General features: G+C 37.0%; 1 protein-coding gene across 1 annotated transcript; it reads right to left on the bottom strand.

Annotated features, from left to right (window-relative positions):
• Positions 1–818: 818 nt before the first annotated feature.
• On the bottom strand, positions 819–17,612 carry LOC121430930 (4-coumarate--CoA ligase-like). Its single transcript, XM_041628362.1, has 12 exons — positions 17,263–17,612; positions 13,197–13,336; positions 12,481–12,688; positions 11,675–11,781; positions 9,182–9,381; positions 7,567–7,741; positions 6,248–6,419; positions 5,033–5,133; positions 4,554–4,698; positions 3,516–3,598; positions 1,536–1,698; positions 819–1,126 (listed from the first exon to the last, which is right to left on the bottom strand). The coding sequence occupies exons 1-12, from the start codon at positions 17,381–17,383 to the stop codon at positions 999–1,001; spliced, it is 1,743 nt and encodes a 580-aa protein (XP_041484296.1). The 5' UTR covers positions 17,384–17,612; the 3' UTR covers positions 819–998.
• Positions 17,613–18,493: the final 881 nt, after the last annotated feature.

The raw sequence follows: 18,493 nt of genomic DNA, 5'->3' as shown, positions 1-18,493 counted from the left end.
AAAATCAATTTTCTACATACAATAGAATAATGACAAGTGCTTTTGTTGCACTAAAAGTAGCCCTTGAAATAAAAGAAATAGCTTCCCAAAATTAATTAAACGCCCTAGTATTGGGGTAAAACAGCCCATTAAAAAAAAAAATTTACCCTGAAATTTAAGGTATTAGTTTAAACCAGAAATCATAGATGTTATTTGGCACGAGAGACTAACTAATTCAATCAATTCAATTTTTATATAAATTGAATATTTTAATTTACGAGACAGTTTGCCATCTTTAAAATTCCCTTACAAAAAAGCCTCTTCAAATGAATTTACATCAGAGTACAAATGGCACTTACAATGCATATAAATGTAAATATAAAGAAAGTTTCAAAAGCCTCCAATGGAATTTAATTTCAGCAAAATAGTTGGTCCATGATAATTTGAGTGAACATATGGGGACTCAATATAAAATAAATGACATACAAATTTTATCTAAGTGATTATATGTTCATTTTCAATTAGGTCACACCATATGACCCTTTATGATATATCGGTGGTTTTAATACAATTAATAAAACAAGATCAAATCACAACATAAAGACTAAGAACATCACAAGATATTAAAATTCATACCAGTATCCATATGTATAAATATATAACTTTACTTTCAACACTTAAATGTAATTTAGAAATATTATATATGAAAAAAAAAACAGTACTACAAACTTATACTTTGTACCCTGTTTTCATAAAATTAGGCAAGTGAGAAAACACATTAGTTTGCTACAATGCTTTTCTTTCTGAGTAGTAATACGATTTCATATAAACAATATGATAAGATCAATTGTATTGTGTCCTACGCAAGTACTAAGTATAGAGAATGATTTACTGTGCAGAAAATATGAGTGTAAAATATGAATGAGTTTGTGGCTGCTCCTAGTTTTACGAGAAGAAATCCACTTTGACAATGGGGGAGACTTGGCAGCTCCAATATTATTTGCTATGTTAGGAATACCTTAGGATTGTTGGTTTTCAGTCTTCTTTTCTCGTAAGACTCTTCTTAAGATTTTCCCAGAGGCTGATTTAGGGATGGATTTCACAAACTCTACTCCACCTCGTAACTTCTTATATGGAGCCGCATTTCCTGTTGGTCAAATAATTTGAAGGTAAATAAATATTCAGACAATATCATTAATAATATATTATTTGCAAACAAGTTTTGTATTGAGATGCCATTTTTTCTTTCTAAAATGCCAATTTCATGTTCTTCAGCATTCTAATCACTACATTACATTTTTTTTTTAGTGAGGCACACTCCCATCCAAATCTTTTTTGAGTACCCCATTATGATAATTGTTCCTTTTAATATTTCAATTGCATATTTGGTTTTCACAAAGCATCTTGCCCAACAAGATGTAAGGAATTCAATAGCTTATAACATGTGTCACTGAAAATTACTGAAATATTGTCCAAAGAAACAAGTTCTTTGCCCATATACCGCTCCAAGTAACACATTTCAACTGAAGGAATAAATATTTTAAAGGAATATCTACCTGCTACAAATTCTGCTACCTCATCCGCTGTTAGTTCTTCCTTCTTTTTGACGACGAAGGCTTTGGGAAGTTCTCCTGCCTCCTCATGAGGTATTCCAATCACAGCAGCATCCATGATGGAGGGATGGGTGAGAAGGAGAGCCTCTAGCTCAGCAGGAGCAACCTAGAGAAGAAGATGAATAGAGGGAGAATGTACAAGAGAATCGTTGAGCTGACTCAATTGGTACAGTGTGTGTGTGCTCTTCAAATCTTCATTATTTCTATCATGATTGTAGAAGGATGGGTGATAAAGAGAGCCTCTAACTCGGCAGGAACAAACTGAAGAGGAAGATGAATAGCACGAGAATGATGGAGGGATGAATGAGAAGCTCAACAGGAGCAACAAAGTGAGGAGGATGGAAAGGAGAATGGTAGAGGAATTGGTGAGGAAAGCCTCTAGCTTGGCAGGAGCAACAAGGAGAATGATAGTGATGGAAGAAGAGGAAAGCCTCTTGCTCAACAGGAGCAACAAGGAGAAGAGGATGGATGGAAGGAGAATGATAGAGTGATGGAAGAGGAGGAAAGCCTCTTGCTCAACAGGAGCAACAAGGAGAAGAGGATGGATGGAAGGAGAATGATAGAGTGATGGGTGAGGAGGAAAGCCTCTAGCTCAACAGGAGCAACAAGGAGAGGAGGATGGATGGAAGGAGAATGATAGAGTGATGGAAGAGGAGGAAAGCCTCTTGCTCAACAGGAGCAACAAGGAGAAGAGGATGGATGGAAGGAGAATGATAGAGTGATGGAAGAGGAGGAAAGCCTCTTGCTCAACAGGAGCAACAAGGAGAAGAGGATGGATGGAAGAATGATAGAGTGATGGAAGAGGAGGAAAGCCTCTAGTTCAACAGGAGCAACAAGGAGAAGAGGATGGATGAAAGGAGAATGATAGAGTGATGGAAGAGGAGGAAAGCCTCTTGCTCAACAGGAGCAACAAGGAGAGGAGGATGGATGGAAGGAGAATGATAGAGTGATGGAAGAGGAGGAAAGCCTCTTGCTCAACAGGAGCAACAAGGAGAAGAGGATGGATGGAAGGAGAATGATAGAGTGATGGAAGAGGAGGAAAGCCTCTAGTTTAACAGGAGCAACAAGGAGAAGAGGATGGATGAAAGGAGAATGATAGAGTGATGGAAGAGGAGGAAAGCCTCTTGCTCAACAGGAGCAACAAGGAGAGGAGGATGGATGGAAGGAGAATGATAGAGTGATGGAAGAGGAGGAAAGCCTCTTGCTCAACAGGAGCAACAAGGAGAAGAGGATGGATGGAAGGAGAATGATAGAGTGATGGAAGAGGAGGAAAGCCTCTTGTTCAACAGGAGCAACAAGGAGAGGAGGATGGATGGAAGGAGAATGATAAAGTGATAGGTGAGGAGCAAAGCCTCTTGCTCAACAGGAGCAACAAGGAGAAGAGGATGGATGAAAGGAGAATGAGAGTAATAGGTGAGGAGCAAAAGAGCAGAAAATTTGGGTGATACATGGATGGATAGATAGAAGCATTCCTTATTGAAATGATAGTGAAAGTATAAACTGGATGAGTATCTCATGAAAGGACATTGTAATGGATAGACAAAAGAATAGATGGATGAATCAACAGAAGCAAACTACATGTGTTTGAACAAATTATACAGAATGGATTGATTCATGGATAGATAGATGGACAGATGAATAATAATGGCCAAATAATTAATAGACAGAATTGAGTTATTCATGACAGGAAAATTATGAACAGATTGAATAGACAGAAGGAGTACATTGGAGGATAATACTACTGACTGATATCAAATGGATGGATACAGGAGACAAATTAATAAATGGTAGAAATATGAATAAATGCATGGATGAGCAAAGGGTAGATGATGAGATGAATGGAAGGATAAATGGATTGATTGTAAGACAGGGATAGGGAGAAATACAAAGAGGAATCTTAGTTGGACAGTGAAGAATGCTTACCTGATATCCTTTATACTTGATCAATTCTTTGAGTCGGTCCACGATGTAGAATAGGCCATCTTTATCAAAGTGGCCTACATCACCTGAAGATAAAACATCCAAAGATCATATCCATTGGTATGAAGTAAGAAAGGATATGGAACATACATTATTATTTGTTTGGCTTCACCTGTGCATGGGAGGTGAAAAGCAAAGTGAATGACTGTGACCCGCAGATCTATCTTCCCAATATAACCGATTGTTAGGGGGGGGGGGGGTGCAGGTGGACCACTACACCAGGGTTTCCCTCTACTCTTATACGAATAGTGCAGTGGGTTCTTAACGTGCAAACGTGGTGACTCATACAACATCTTTTGAAATGTGTACTTACAAAATGAATGAGGATATGTTAGAAACAATAGCAGTACAGAAAGACTGCACATGGTATGGTGCAAAAAAACAACATTGGTAAAGATATTTCTGAGGAATGAGCAGAAGGAACATGACAAAGAGTTTGGAAGGGAATAGAAAAAAAAAGAGGAAAATCTAAATGTAAAAAGTCCTGGTATAGCAGTTCTGACTCTAACCTTGTAATCAGAGGGTCGTGTGTTCAAATCCCACCATGGCCTAGCGTCCTTTGGCAAGGCGTTAATCCACATTTTGCCACTCTCCACCCAGGTGTTAAATGGGTACCCGGTAAGATGTGAAAATCTATATGAAGAATGCGTAGCAATGAAGTCTTGGAACTCTTGTTGGAATGCTCCCCAGGGAGTGGAGAAGGTGCATTCATTTTATGCGGGCATGCAAGAATCCCATGACCGGGGTAATAATATGTCTGTAAAGCGCTTAGAGACGTTGTTCCGATGTATTAAGCGCTATATAAATGTGGAATATTATCATTATTATATTAACCTTGTAATTAAACGGTCACGTTTTTTAAATCACAATGCAGCCTTGTGACCTTTTTCAACACCAAGGAATTGATTTCACAACCCTCTGATTGAAAGACGAGTCAAATTCAATAGACCCATGATGAAGGAAAGAGAAGCACCAACCTACCGGTATGGATGAATCCGTCTGCATCAAGGGTCTTTGCCGTTGCTTCTGGATTCTTGAAGTAGCCTGGCATGACCTGAGGACCTTGAAAACATAGTTCACCATCCTGACCCTCGCCAAGTAATGCTCCTGATTTAGTATCAACAACCTGAAGGTATCAAACACAACGATTATGAGGTCCTTGAAAACAAAGTCCACTACCCTAACCCTCACCTAGTAATATTCCTGATGCAGTATCAACAACCTAAAGGAATCACAATCAACATGACCAATCAAAACAAGGAGACAGATTACACTCCTATCTCTTGTTTCACTCACTCACGAAATCATAAACTAGATACATGTTCTCTCGGCTGCAAACAGTCAATATCTATTTAAGTGGGCCTTAGACACTACCCCTCCCCCTTCCTTAGCCCCATCTTTTTCTTGGGTAAAGGAATATAACTGACGTCTGAAAAGGCTAAGAGAGTGATTTGTATTACCTTTGCAACAGTATTGGGCAACAGCTTTCCAACGCTAGCTGGATTGTCTGTACACGTTGGAGTGATGGTCAAAACAGGCCCAGTTTCAGTCATTCCAAAACCTACACATGAAAGTACACAATCCAAAATAAAGGGTTATTCAAATTATAATGCAGGAAGTAGAATAAAGTAATCCCAGGTTTAGTACGTCTCTCGACCAGGATTCATCAAAAATCCAATTCACTTCGATCCCACGGAAAAGAAAGATGGAAGAAGATATTTCAAATCATGTTTAAAAACAAAAGTGGGGGTTTATTATATTAACCCAAAAAGTTCATCGCTTTCCTACATTATTTTTGTTCTCTTTCTTTTATTTATCTTTCTCGTTGTCTCCTCTTCTCTCTTCTTTACATTACTTTAAAAAAAAGAGAGTTCATAAGAAGGGCAGCTCACTTTTTGTGAAGCCTCAACATCTTCTTTTAGACATCAAACCTAAAATTACCAAAAGACATAAAGAGTATTTTAAAGGGCTGGTCCGGGCTGAAAGTATTTATAGCTTAATAAATAAAGTAGAATTCACTGAGCAAAATGCCGAAAATTTCATCAAAATCGTATAACAAATAACAAAGTTATAGAATTTTAAAGTTTAGCAATATTTTGTGAAAACAGTTGTCATGAATATTCATTAGATGGGCTGATGTCACATCCCCACTTGTTCTTTTGTTTTTTATTATATGAAATTAGGTTTATTCAAATCTTTTCCTCAAATACCTAGAAAAATTGGATTGACAACTGATTTAGTGCATTAGATATTTATTGCTGAAACTTATTTCACTATAAGGGAGACCTATTATTCACACAAGTATAAAATAATAACAAAATAAGATTTTATGTAATAACATAAGAAAACGGAAAGTGGGGATGTGACATTATCAGCCCACCCAATGAATATTCATGACGCCTGTTTTCGCAAAATATTGCTAAACTTTAAACTTCAATAACTTTATTATTTGTGATCCGATTTTGATGAAATTTTTGGCATTTTGTCAGTGAATTCTACTCTATGTATTAAGATATATTTTCAGCCTGGACCATCCCTTTTAGTCATAAATTTTCACTGGCAACTACCTTAAACTACTGAAATTTTCCATCTCACTGACAAAGAGCAATTATGTGAAAATAAAAAAACAAATGATCCATGTCATACTCCTGTTTTAACAAAAAAAATCATATGACCTTGTCTGATAATCTTGATTCCTAGTCTTGTTTCCACACTTGCAACCATCTCGCCTCCGAGGGGTGCGGCCCCAGAGGTGATCTGCCTGACTGCTGAAAGGTCATATTTGTCCACCATCGGATGTTTGGCCAAGAAGAGAATGATAGGAGGGACAAGGTAGAGAAGACTAACCTGTGAGGTCAAAGGTCAAGTAGCATTAGCATGGCATAGCTGAGTCTGCAGACAAGATTATTTGCTTTAATACTAGCTTGACACAACACATGAGCAAGTAATTATAATACTCAAGACTTGTATAGCGTACTTTCCATCTTGACTAGATGATCAAGGCACTTCAGAGCAGAACAACAAAAACAAATGACATATAATGCATGTTTGAACAATAATTTGACGTTTGTCATAAAGCACTCTTATACAGGTATGTTTTCCTGGCTTATAGAATCATTGTCGGAAGTTTATGGGGTCTTTTCAAATTGAAGGTGCAATAGGAAATGCTAGTGAGTTTTTGAAATGTTGGATATTGGTTTCATGAAAGTCTTTGTTTTAGCTGTGGAAATGCTAACCGAGCTCATATACCCATTCGCCATGATTTGAAAAGGGCAAGAGTTTTTACTATTCCTCTGTTCAAACATAATTGGTATATAAAACAAATACTGATTGCCCTTATATGCAGGCATAGTCAAAATCATTGAAATCAATAGAATTGAGATTATTGGCCCACAATCTAACCTGACCTTAAGTATCAGAAGAATTTGAAGGCATATAGACCAAGACCATTTTGGGGCAATTATTTTTGCTACTGACCTCATGAACAGTCAATATAGTAAATTGTACAACGCCTACTTAGCTTGTTGTAAACGAGCAAATGTCAGGCTGAATGTCAAACATTCGTACCATTGCACACAAGACGTACCTTCAAAAATGTACCGTTGCGCCACTTTAGGTGACGTCACAATACGATTTAATTCATTGCGCTCAGAAAAATGAAGGTGCAATACGTGTATCTGGCTAAATTCTGCAATGCTTTAGTAAGGACATACGCTCTCCTGGGATTTTGTTTTCGCTCTCAATTATTTTGCTCCCTTTTCATTGATTAGTGGAGGGAATTCCGATGCGTTGTACAACACAAATAGTGAATATTCTTATTTGTGCAATGGTGCGAGATTTCGCATTCGGTGAAAGAAACACTCTATTCAACTCGGCTAACGCCTCATTGAATAGGGCATTTTTCTTTCACCTCATGTGAAATCTCGCACTATCACACTCATGCCTATTTGCTATTTGTGTACTGTTTATCCTGGAAAATATGTATACACAATACCTTATAATCTTGGATGGTTTTGAGGAAAACTTCTGGATCAAATCTTGAAATGGCAACCTGTCTAGCCCCGGCTCTAAGACCATGGAGCATAATAACAACCAGGCCATAGCTATGGAAATATGGTAGTAGATCAAGCACTGTGTCCTCATGATTAGTATCCAATAGCTCAGGATAGCTGTTAGAGGGCGACATATAGAAATAAATAGATAAATGATATCAAGTCTTTAGAAAATAAACCCCTCAAAAAAGGTTCCACAACTCAAGTTTGAGAGGCAACAAATATATTTTATTTCGATCATCATGTGTAAATGTGCTATCATTAGAAACTAAGCATTATTATTCCTCTTTTCAATGATGTGCAATTCTTCTTCTTCATCAGGGTTGTCCTGTGTCCTTCACACTTGAAGATTAATACAGGCGATTTGCATGTCTAAGTGCTTGCGATGGACGGTGCAGTTGAACAAAAATTATATCACAGGGGACAAGTAAAAAAGTGGCAGGCATTTCAGGCTGCTTGCATTACCATCAGTCTCTGTCAGAAGGACTCAACCGATGGGGTATGACATCATTTCATATACCAATGCAATCCTCATAAATTTGCAGCAATGCTGAAATTGAAATGTTACAAAATTTGTTGCTTGCAGTAGTGAATTCGAGGATGGACTGACTTTAAATGATGTCGATATGCAAAGTTAACATTCATGAGTTAACTTTGTTGGCAACAAAGTTAAGACATGGTGGTGTGTGCTCTCATTTGTATCATGCATGGGTTCATTGGAATACTATTGAACCAGGTCATTGAAAGAGAGGAATTTAGAATATTTACGATAATGGTTACGTAGCTGTCAACATTATTTAGATTCACAAAAGCTTTCACTTCAAACAAACACTAAATCACCTGCCTGGGCAATATTAAATCACATTGTATACTCAAAAGAAACTGAGACTTTGGTTAGAAAATTGTGCATTTGGCAGCATTTCACTGTCCACTTTGTCTGTGTTCAGGGCAGCTGCTTACTCTACTCTTACAATGCACATCAATGTGGTAAAGGCGAAGAATAAAGCTTTCATGCGATACAAGTTTCATGTTTCATAATTAAAGGACAAGTCCACCCCAAAAAAGTTGATTTGAATAAGAAGAGAAAAATCCATCTCAAATCTCTCTCATTTGCATGTCACTGAGTTGTGCATTTAACTGTTTTGTGAAAAATAAGCGAAACTTAAAAATGCCATAACTTTCTTATTTTTCATCCGATTTTGATGAAATTTGCAGCGTTATGTTTGTATGATTTTTCTCTATTGATTCAATTCAAAAATTTTCTGGGGTGGACTTGACCTTTAAGTAACAATAAAATCACTTTACCCAGTAAAAACAAAATCAGTCATTTGATCACTATACAGTAAAGTCTGTTACAGCTATGTTTTATGGGGCTCTTATACCATGGTCACATTTGTTCTACGGCAGCCGTATGGCGAGTTGAAAACAGCGGTTTTAACATTTTGTCCAACTGCATATAGGTGGTTTGAATCAAAATTAATAAAACGGCTGTTTTTGACTCGCCGTACGGCCGCCATAGAGCAAATGTGACCAAGGTATTATCAATACAACACTCACGCTTCTATTTGGCAAAGATTGGAGAGAACAGTTTTATTGGTGAGAATGACCCCCTTCGGCAGGCCAGTAGTTCCACTGGAGAAAAGCAAGGCATAGGTATCTTCTGGAGAGACTTTCACATTAGGGCAAGCAGAACCGTCGTCTCCAAGTAAAGACTTGAAAGACTTGCAACCTTCTGCTTCTCCAAAGACATAAACATCCTGATCGATGATTCAATGAAAAGGGTAATCAAACAATACATAATTCAGGGTGCTACATAACTTTTTAGAAGCACTTCCCTCATTGGGCAAGTGAATTTTTAAATAGTTGGAATATACTTGCCCAAAAATCTATTTCACTTGCCCCCCAAAAATCCTTGAAAAAAGTTCTACCTCTTCAAAAGAAAGTTTTGCCGTTTTATAAACCAATGACCTTTTTCTATCCTTTGACATGAACTGATCTACCTTATTATTGCATTTCTTCTACTTCCAAAGTGATTTTTTCTTGCCTGCCATTACCAAAATTAGGGTCATATCATATCAACCCTATTTTAGTCATCTACTGTGAGAATTTTGCTTTATACTGTGTGAATTTTGCTTGCCTAATTGGGCAAGTAGTTTTGGTCCTTACTTCAAAACACTTTCCCGACTCTAACTTTTACTTTAATTTTAATTAGCCCCGGGCAAGTGCTTATGTAACACCCTGCATATTTGTCAATTTAGAATACAGATGTTCTATAAAAGTCAACTGAGCAATGAATTTAAAAACATCAATACCATAACTGATTGTTAATAATTGACTGGGCACTGAACATGTTTCAACATGCATCCAAGCCACATGAAGAAATTACAAATTGATGCAGAGGTTTGAGGTTCAATCCCCAGTCACTTCTTTCAGGTAGTGACGTTAAAGGTTGGTCCCAAACGCTGATACAAATTTGTATGAATGATACATGTCTGTAAAAACTCATTTACACAAGTAAAATGATATGTCTGAGGAATTTTCTTGAAACAGCTTTCAGGAGTCTTTTGAAGATGCTTTCTGATGAATGATAATTTACGATGAAATGGAAGCACAAAAAGCTGGTTAATATGAAAGTGCAACTTACAGACAAATAAATAGCCTAATTTGAAGCAATTTTGACGCAGACTTCATGGAAAAGGATGCATTTTGTGCAAGGTCATTATGAATACACGCTTATGGTCAAAATGTACTAAATTAACCTACATGTATACACGACTAAATTCTGAACTTCCCATAGACTTTGTGCAAAGGTCGTTAAGTTCCAGTAGGGAAGAAATAAATGCCTAAATTGCTCTAGTTTAATCCACATCCGACTGAATAGACTGTCAAAGTTGAATCCCTCACTGTTACATTTTTAATTTTTAATTTTCTTTATGAAATTCAATCAGGATCATTCAACTGTGATGAGTCTTTCACAGCAAACAATAATAATAATATTCAGTTCTTTTATACCATATAACACATAACAACGCATGTCCCTATGCACTTGGAAGAAATTAAGGAAAGAAATTAGACAGTAAAGAGTGTTAGGCACTGAATTCATTACAAGTCAAACAGTTACTTTTTTTAGGGAAGTCTTAAACTTATGTAAATCATGAATATTTCTCATATAATTAGGAAGTGCATTCCATAAGACGGAAGAGGCATGTGCAAATGAGCGCCACCATATGTTTTGGTAACAATGGGAGGAATAGCACACAGCAAACAATATCTTCTTTCTGAATCAATCTAAAAAAAATACTATACTGGAGCCTTTTAAAAGTTTTGTGGTTCCTGGCAACAATCATGCTTTTGAAATAAATACTAAAAAATAAAACGTAATATTAGATAGCCAAGACAGATAGCCAAGCGCGATTGGTCAATTGCGCGTCACGTGATATGATCGAAATCCGTGTATTTTCCCAGCCGGTCCACCTTCGATGAATATATTGACCAACCGGTCCGTGAATATATTTTTCTACGTGTATGGCGCCCTCTTGTGGATTAGATGTTACCAACTAAACGGAAATAAAATATGTGAGACTAAAGTATCTGAACTGGAATCTAACTTAGATCTAGGGCTAGGCCTAAAACAAACTTGATTTGATTAGAAAAGGGCCATTCACTGCATTAGAGTAGTATTAGACTAAAGTTACATCTAGATCTATACCAGTTCCATCAATCACTGTGACTATCGTAAACAACAGGCTGCACGCATCGTTAGGCCATTTTTATCTACATCATTAAAGGCTATCTAATATAACAGATATTGACTGATGGGATGTGTAAAAAAAATTCTTTGGAACGCCTTAGAGATTAATATTTTCCCTCAGCGCTGCGCGCTTCAGGAAAATATAACCCCTCGGGAAAATATAAATCCGGCGGTCCAAAGAATGTTTATATTACACACCCCATCAGTCAATATCTGTATAATATGGATTATGGTCCATTGATCATAATCAGTAGCCCACATTGACCAGTTACAAAGATACATGCAAGGACAATACATACCTGAATTCCAGGAAGTTTTTTCATGGTGTTCAGACATTTCTCAGCAAATGGAGGGACTGTTACAATCAGCTTAGCCTCCACCATTTCCAACTGATAATAAATCTCATCTGCATGAAAATAAGAAATTCAATCCTATGTCTGACATCATCCAAGTCAATTCATGACCAAAATGTGTACATTTATAGTTTCTACTTCCAGGCATTTGCAATAATTGATGATAACATGGGCTTTATTGTTTCAATCTAAGTTTATAATCTACATTTCTAATTTCATTATATAAGTTTATAAGTGCATTATTTAAATCTAAATTCATAAGTTTATTATTTCAATCTAAGTTTCAGTTTGTAAGTTTCTAAGTTTATAAATCTGAATGTAATTCTTTTACATTAACATTCATCATCACATAAGTCATATTAAATAAGAGTATTCAAAGACATTTGATGATTTTCTAATATTTTTGCTTATGTATTTATCTATTTTTATATATTCATTCATCATTTTTTTAAATTTTTATTGATTTATTTTTTTTTTTTTTGGGGGGGGGCATGAATGAAAAGGATGGAAGCCAAGGAAAGGGGTCTTTGAGGAGGATTGTCTCCCTTCTTATTCATTTTTTTTTTAACTTCTCTGAAGGGCTATAGATTCTAAGGCATAAAGGTAAACTTTCTGCCCTTAACTGTATTGTACAAGGGGCTATTTCATTATAAAGTTTTAACCACTGCCCACCATGGTATTTGCCTATGCTATTGCAAACAAATGCTAGGCCACCCAACCCTCCCCCTTCAGATTTTAAAACAAAATTTTACCTTCAGTGTATAGGGGATTGACACCACTCATAACGCCACCCATCTCAGCTATCCCACAATGCATCAGGACATACTCTGGAACGTTGGGGCTGATGATGCCGATGACATCACCCTTCTTCATTCCTTGTCTTGTGAGGGCGCTAGCAATCCGTCTTGAATAGTCTTTCACCTGAGTAAAGGTGTAGGACCGTCCTGTGGCAGCATCAGCCTGTATACATAGAAACGAAATACTATGCATGTTAAAAAAAAAAAAACGTTCTTGTTAATGAAGGGCTATTATTGAAGAAGCACAGCCAAGGAAATATTGTGTGTAATATTTGCACATCATATCCTCTGGCAAAATAAAGGTTGTTCATGAAGAAATGAAAGCTTCTTATCTTCTTGGCATTTTCTGTGCCTTCAAGCTGAAAAGTGAACTGAATCAATCTACATTTTTATAGGATACAAAAATATACCAAGTGTTTCTTTTGAAAGTATAGGGAGAATTATTCTTAGGAGAACCCTCAATCTCCTAAGTATTCATTTTTATAAATCTGATTCTTTGAAATAATACCTATAAAAACCTGACCATTCGACTTTAATTTTTTTAAAGGGAAATTACATTCTGATGACATTTCGTTTTGATATAACAACTTATTTTTTTAAGTTGTTGTTATATCCAAACGAAAATGTCATCAGGATGTAATTTCCCTTTAAAATAACACAAAGTAACAAACCACTGCAACTGAGTCTCCATATTGATCAAACTTTTCATAAATGAAATCCAATACTGAAACGTCCTCAGGGATGTTGATATCGGCATAGTCACTTTTGAGGGTTGCCATGGCAATCAATGTATTTATCTGAAGAATCAAGGCTAAAAAATCAAAAGGGAGAAGAGAAAAAAAATTATTTGATAAGCATATTTCAAGGTCAACTGTCCCTCCCTCTCACTATTTTCTCTTTTTAGAGAAACTTTCCATCAAGTTCAAAGAAATATCTTACTGTAGCAGCAAGTTCTAACTTTGTTTAACTTCTAAAGCATTGACATTGGCATGCTCACAAAATACTCTGTTCCAAAACAAGCAAAAACTTATAAAAGTCAGTGTACATTTATTTTTAATCATATTTTGGTAGGTTCCAGCATACATATTTCAGAGTCTCAAGACACACAGACATTCACTCAGGCTGAAGAGGTCCTTTCAGATGAAGTGTTCAGCAACTCTTCTGCTTTTAGTATTTACCACGCTCATTCACAAGTTCTGAGAGACCAAGACTGATATATTCAAGCAACAGGTGCATTGATTCCACTACTGCCACCGGGGCCCCATCTTACAAAGTGTTGCGATGGATCTGATCAATCACAACTATGGAAAACCAGTGAACATCTGAAATACATGTTCGTTCAAAATATTTTCTAGATATGACATACATGTATATTCATACATTAACTGTTTTCTTGACGCTTCAGTACACTTCTCTTTGTTTTCAAAGGACATTGAGCATATTTCCAAAAGAAAAATTATGACAAATGATGGATTTCCATATACTTGAGACTGATCAGATCAATTGTAACGCTAAAACGGGGCCCAGTTGTAACACTCAAAAATCCTGATATCGCTCTTTTCCAGTCTCGTACGCAACTCCTGTTCTACATGTAGGCCTAATATTAAAGATCTCCTAAAAAATAAAAATGTTCTAGGGCTAGGCCTAACAGAAGAAGGCCGGTGAACACAGAACTTAGAAATCATGACTTGTACCCCTTTCACAAACCCAATTATGCGGATAATATCTGCATAATTTGGTTGTAAAAATCGAAGCGGGACCAGAGTTATATGCATTATTTCGATGCTGCAATTATCCGCATAATATCAGAATCGGGACCAGATTTTGACTTTATGAACGCATTTCAAAAGTAATGCGGATAATTGTCATGGTGCTGTCACAATGGTCACCCTTTCCAACGCAACCGCATCGGGGGGGGGGGGGGGGGGGGGGGGTGTGTGCAATTGCCATGACAATTATCCGCCTTTTTCAGGTCGGGCGCTCATAAAAAAATAGTGCCGATTATTTTCGGAGTTTGTAAATGCAACTTTTATTGAATTATCCGCATTACTCTTAGGTGGATAATTGGATGATGGGTTGTGAAAGGGGTATTACAATATAAACAAACAAGTTATCTGATAAAGTATAGGAAGCAAAATGTAGAGGCATGCAGCAATAGTAGCTAGTAGGCATATAGAGCACCAGCAAATTTTGAACTGTTAGTTGTATGATCTCTTTAATAAATATTTCCTAATTTTAATTATTGAATTTCAAGTTTCATATAGCATGGTTTTGAAAAAAAATCAACCAAGATTAATATATTAAATAGCCAAACAATGTATGCAAAGCCACCCTCTTCATATTATAAGCACTCATGAATCCTACACAGCTGCACAGACAAGGTAGGCATCTATTTGAACCAAGATGCATGCAAATCAACGTCCAGTTGCTGAACAAACCATTTCCACTGATTTGACAATAACCTTGAATGAGTAAATTTGACTGTAGACAGCTGGCAGCCGTCTGTTTCGAGGAGTTTTTTAACATTGAAAAAAAAATTTCCTCGTACACAGACGGCTCGCTGTCGTGCAGCCACCATATTAGGGGACTTGCAATGCAAAATCCCCCCGTCGGGGCTCTTCAATTTTTGTCTTTAATGAATAAAAAATTTGAAAATTAACGCGACCAAATTGCAAATTAATATTCCCTCTTGGCATTAATTGCCAAAAAACGGAGAAAAATTAAGTTTAAAGGAACAAAAACAGTGATTTACCTCGGCTGTCGCGCAAATTATTCACTTCCCCGTTTTATCTGATCTTAAGTACATAAAGTCCATGGAGTCCCCTGTACAGATTGTGCTAGAACTTCGGTCTCTGTATTTGGTGAGTGAAGCCATCAGAGTTCAGCTGAACAACCAACATAACAGAGACCGAAGCTTTTGGTCTAATTTGACCGTAGATCCACTCATTAAATGAACAAGGTTATAATATAACCTTGTTCTCAGTTATATCTCCATGTGTGGCAAAATAAGGGTGGCAATGTTTGGCTTATTTTCTCTTTTTCTTTGGGGCAAATGCTTGATTTTTTTACACTGACAGTTTCCATTACATCTATTATTCATACAACTTGGCTCTTATTCAAATTTGATTCTTTAAATGATTTTTTTTCTTAATTAAAAATAGAGATCAAAAAATGAAAATTTTCTTGCCATATTACTTTCCACCAATAGAGGGCGTACACAAATATATGCCCAAAATTCAAGTTTTTGAGCACACTGGTGAATACAAAAAATATTCCCTAGTTACTAATGAAAATAGAATTGCAACTGTATGGAAATTAGTAATTTTGGTCACACAAGTGATATTTTAATGATTTTTCAAAGTGTGTGCTGTACAGCATTGGCATACCATAGTCCTACCTGTAGATTCCCCACAGTAGACTTGTTAAGAGGTTGAACGTTGCATTTTTTAGTACAAATGTCCCACTTGGCACATATGTTCCTTGAGTCAAAAGAAAAAGATTCATCCAAAGAGACACGCTGTATCTATGCAAATAAGCAAGTAATTTGCATAAATTTGCATATTATGTCGATATAGTATAAACAGGTAATTCAGAATATATATTTCACCAGAACTGCCCTAAAATTGGAAATAAAGACTAAGGGTAAGACGGGGAAGAAAATTGTCATAAATTAATTGGGATATCCTTGTTTATTATTACCTAATTTACATAAATTATGCAAATTATAATTTAAAACAGAGTATTTTCATTAAGAAAAAAATATTTAAAGAATTAAATCTATAGGGGGTCCTAAAGCTGCGCGGGTCCTAAAGCTACGCACCACTCATCGCGCATGCAGTTTTCAATGGCAAATGCGCACTCTGTGTGTGGAACTGTGACTGCAGAGTGATGAACAATTCCTATTAATTTTTTTCTACAGAGGCTGCAGTAAATCTCTAAATGCAGAGAAAACCAACAACTGTTAGGAAGTTTGGAAGTTTAATTTTATCCTCTAATAATTTGAATATATTTTAGAAATTGAGGCACAGCTAGAAATGCTATTTTTTTGCATGATAAATCGAGTGCGTAGCTTCAGGACCCCTTCTACATCGGGCGGCGAAATCAAGAGGTGTTCGAAAAACACGACGGGATTTTCGTATTAGTGAGTTTTGTGATATTTTCTACTTGGCTAATGATCTTTAGAATGTTTGCCACAAATTAGTGAAATATAATTTGTTGAAATATTAAAATTGGGACAGTTTTTATTGTTTGAAAACAAAGTGCGTAGCTTTAGGTCCCCCATCATACATAAGTGCGAAGTTATATAATGAATAGCTGTTATGAAAACTGACAGTGTAAGAAAATCAAGCATTTGTCCCATATAAAAAGAGAAATTAAGCCAAACATTGCCATCATTATTTTGAACACATGTCATGGGGATGTAACTGAGAACAAGGTTATATCATAACCTTGTTCATTGAATGAGTGGCATACCATAGTCCTACCTCTAGATTCCCCACAGGCAGGGTGGTAGCAGTGAACAAGTGCGTAGATCCAATGATCTGGCCTTGGGCCCTGGGGAATTATTTCAATAGAGTAGGCTCGCCTCTAGACTAGTCATCATTAGTAGTTCATCAAGTGATCAACACATACATTTTTCATTCCAGTGAAAACAAAACAGTTAAGGGGTAACTTTACTAGTGTTACTGCCTATTGTATTTCTCTACCGGCACTCACTGAGAGACTTCTGAATCTTACCAATGCCAAGTGTGACAGCCTGAGCCGTACCGTAACTCGATGGTTGTTCTGCAGCAAGTGATTTCGTCGAAACTCCCGGCCCAGCTCCCTTCATACATGCACTAGCGCGAAGTATATTCATGCACTAACGTTAAAGTTATTAACGTTTTCGTTAATACAATACAGGCGGTTTTTCCTGTAAAAGGGGTCCAAAGTCCATTGCCCAAACACTGTAGTTTCCTCTTAATGACCAGCACAAATTTGATATGGTTTAATAACCATAAAACTCGAGAAATCCAAGATCATTAAATGATCTACTACTGACACTAATCAAATACTCGTGCTTGGTGCCTTGCTGCTGTAGTCTTCTCTTTCACACCGGTATTTTTGTTAATCATTCCCGCCCAATTAATTGTCTCACGTAGCTTAATAAAAGTAACAAAACAGCTGAGTGGCCTCATTTTTAGGATTAAATCCCGAAATACGGCCCAAAGAGGTGATACGGCCCCACTTACATTGACCTACCAGCAGAGCTAGGCGTTGCGGGGGGGGGGGACTCGCCCGGCCCAGGTATAGTAATTAGCCCATGGGCCCATATGGGAAAAATGTGGGACGCTGGATGTGGGTTTTCCCATATGTGTCCTATATGATATGGGGACCATATATCTTGACACATGGGGTTTTTGCTAGCCTTCCCATATGGGACCCATATGGGATTAGCATGGGCATACCATTCATAGTAAGAACCCATATGGGAACCACATGGGATGCATGGTCCTGCCATTCCGGGTAGGATATGTCCAATAAAATATGGGAACCATATGGGATTAACATGCATGGGCTTGAAATTCTGGGTAGGATATGTTCAAGCAAATATGGGACTCAAATGGGATTAACATATGGGCATGCCATCCTGGGTAGTATATGTTCAAGCAAATATGGGACCCATATGAGATAACATGGGCTTGCCAAAGTGGTTAGAATATGTTCCAACAAATATGGGAACCATATGGGATTAACATGGGCTTGAAATTCTGGGTAGGATTTGTTCAAGCAAATATGGGACCCATATGAGATTATCATGGGCTTGCCAATATGGGACCCATATGGGATTAACGGGGCATGAAATTCTGGGTATGATATGTTCAAGCAAATATGGGACCCATGTGGGATAACATGGGCATGCCATCCTGGGTAGGATTTGTTCAAGCAAATATGGGACCCATATGGGATTAACGTGGGCTTGAAATTC

Source organism: Lytechinus variegatus, chromosome 17 (genome assembly GCF_018143015.1).
Source record: "Lytechinus variegatus isolate NC3 chromosome 17, Lvar_3.0, whole genome shotgun sequence".
Classification (NCBI taxonomy): domain Eukaryota; kingdom Metazoa; phylum Echinodermata; class Echinoidea; order Temnopleuroida; family Toxopneustidae; genus Lytechinus; species Lytechinus variegatus.
The sequence above is the reverse complement of the archived record's forward strand: the minus strand, read 5'-3'. Positions and strand labels throughout refer to the sequence as shown.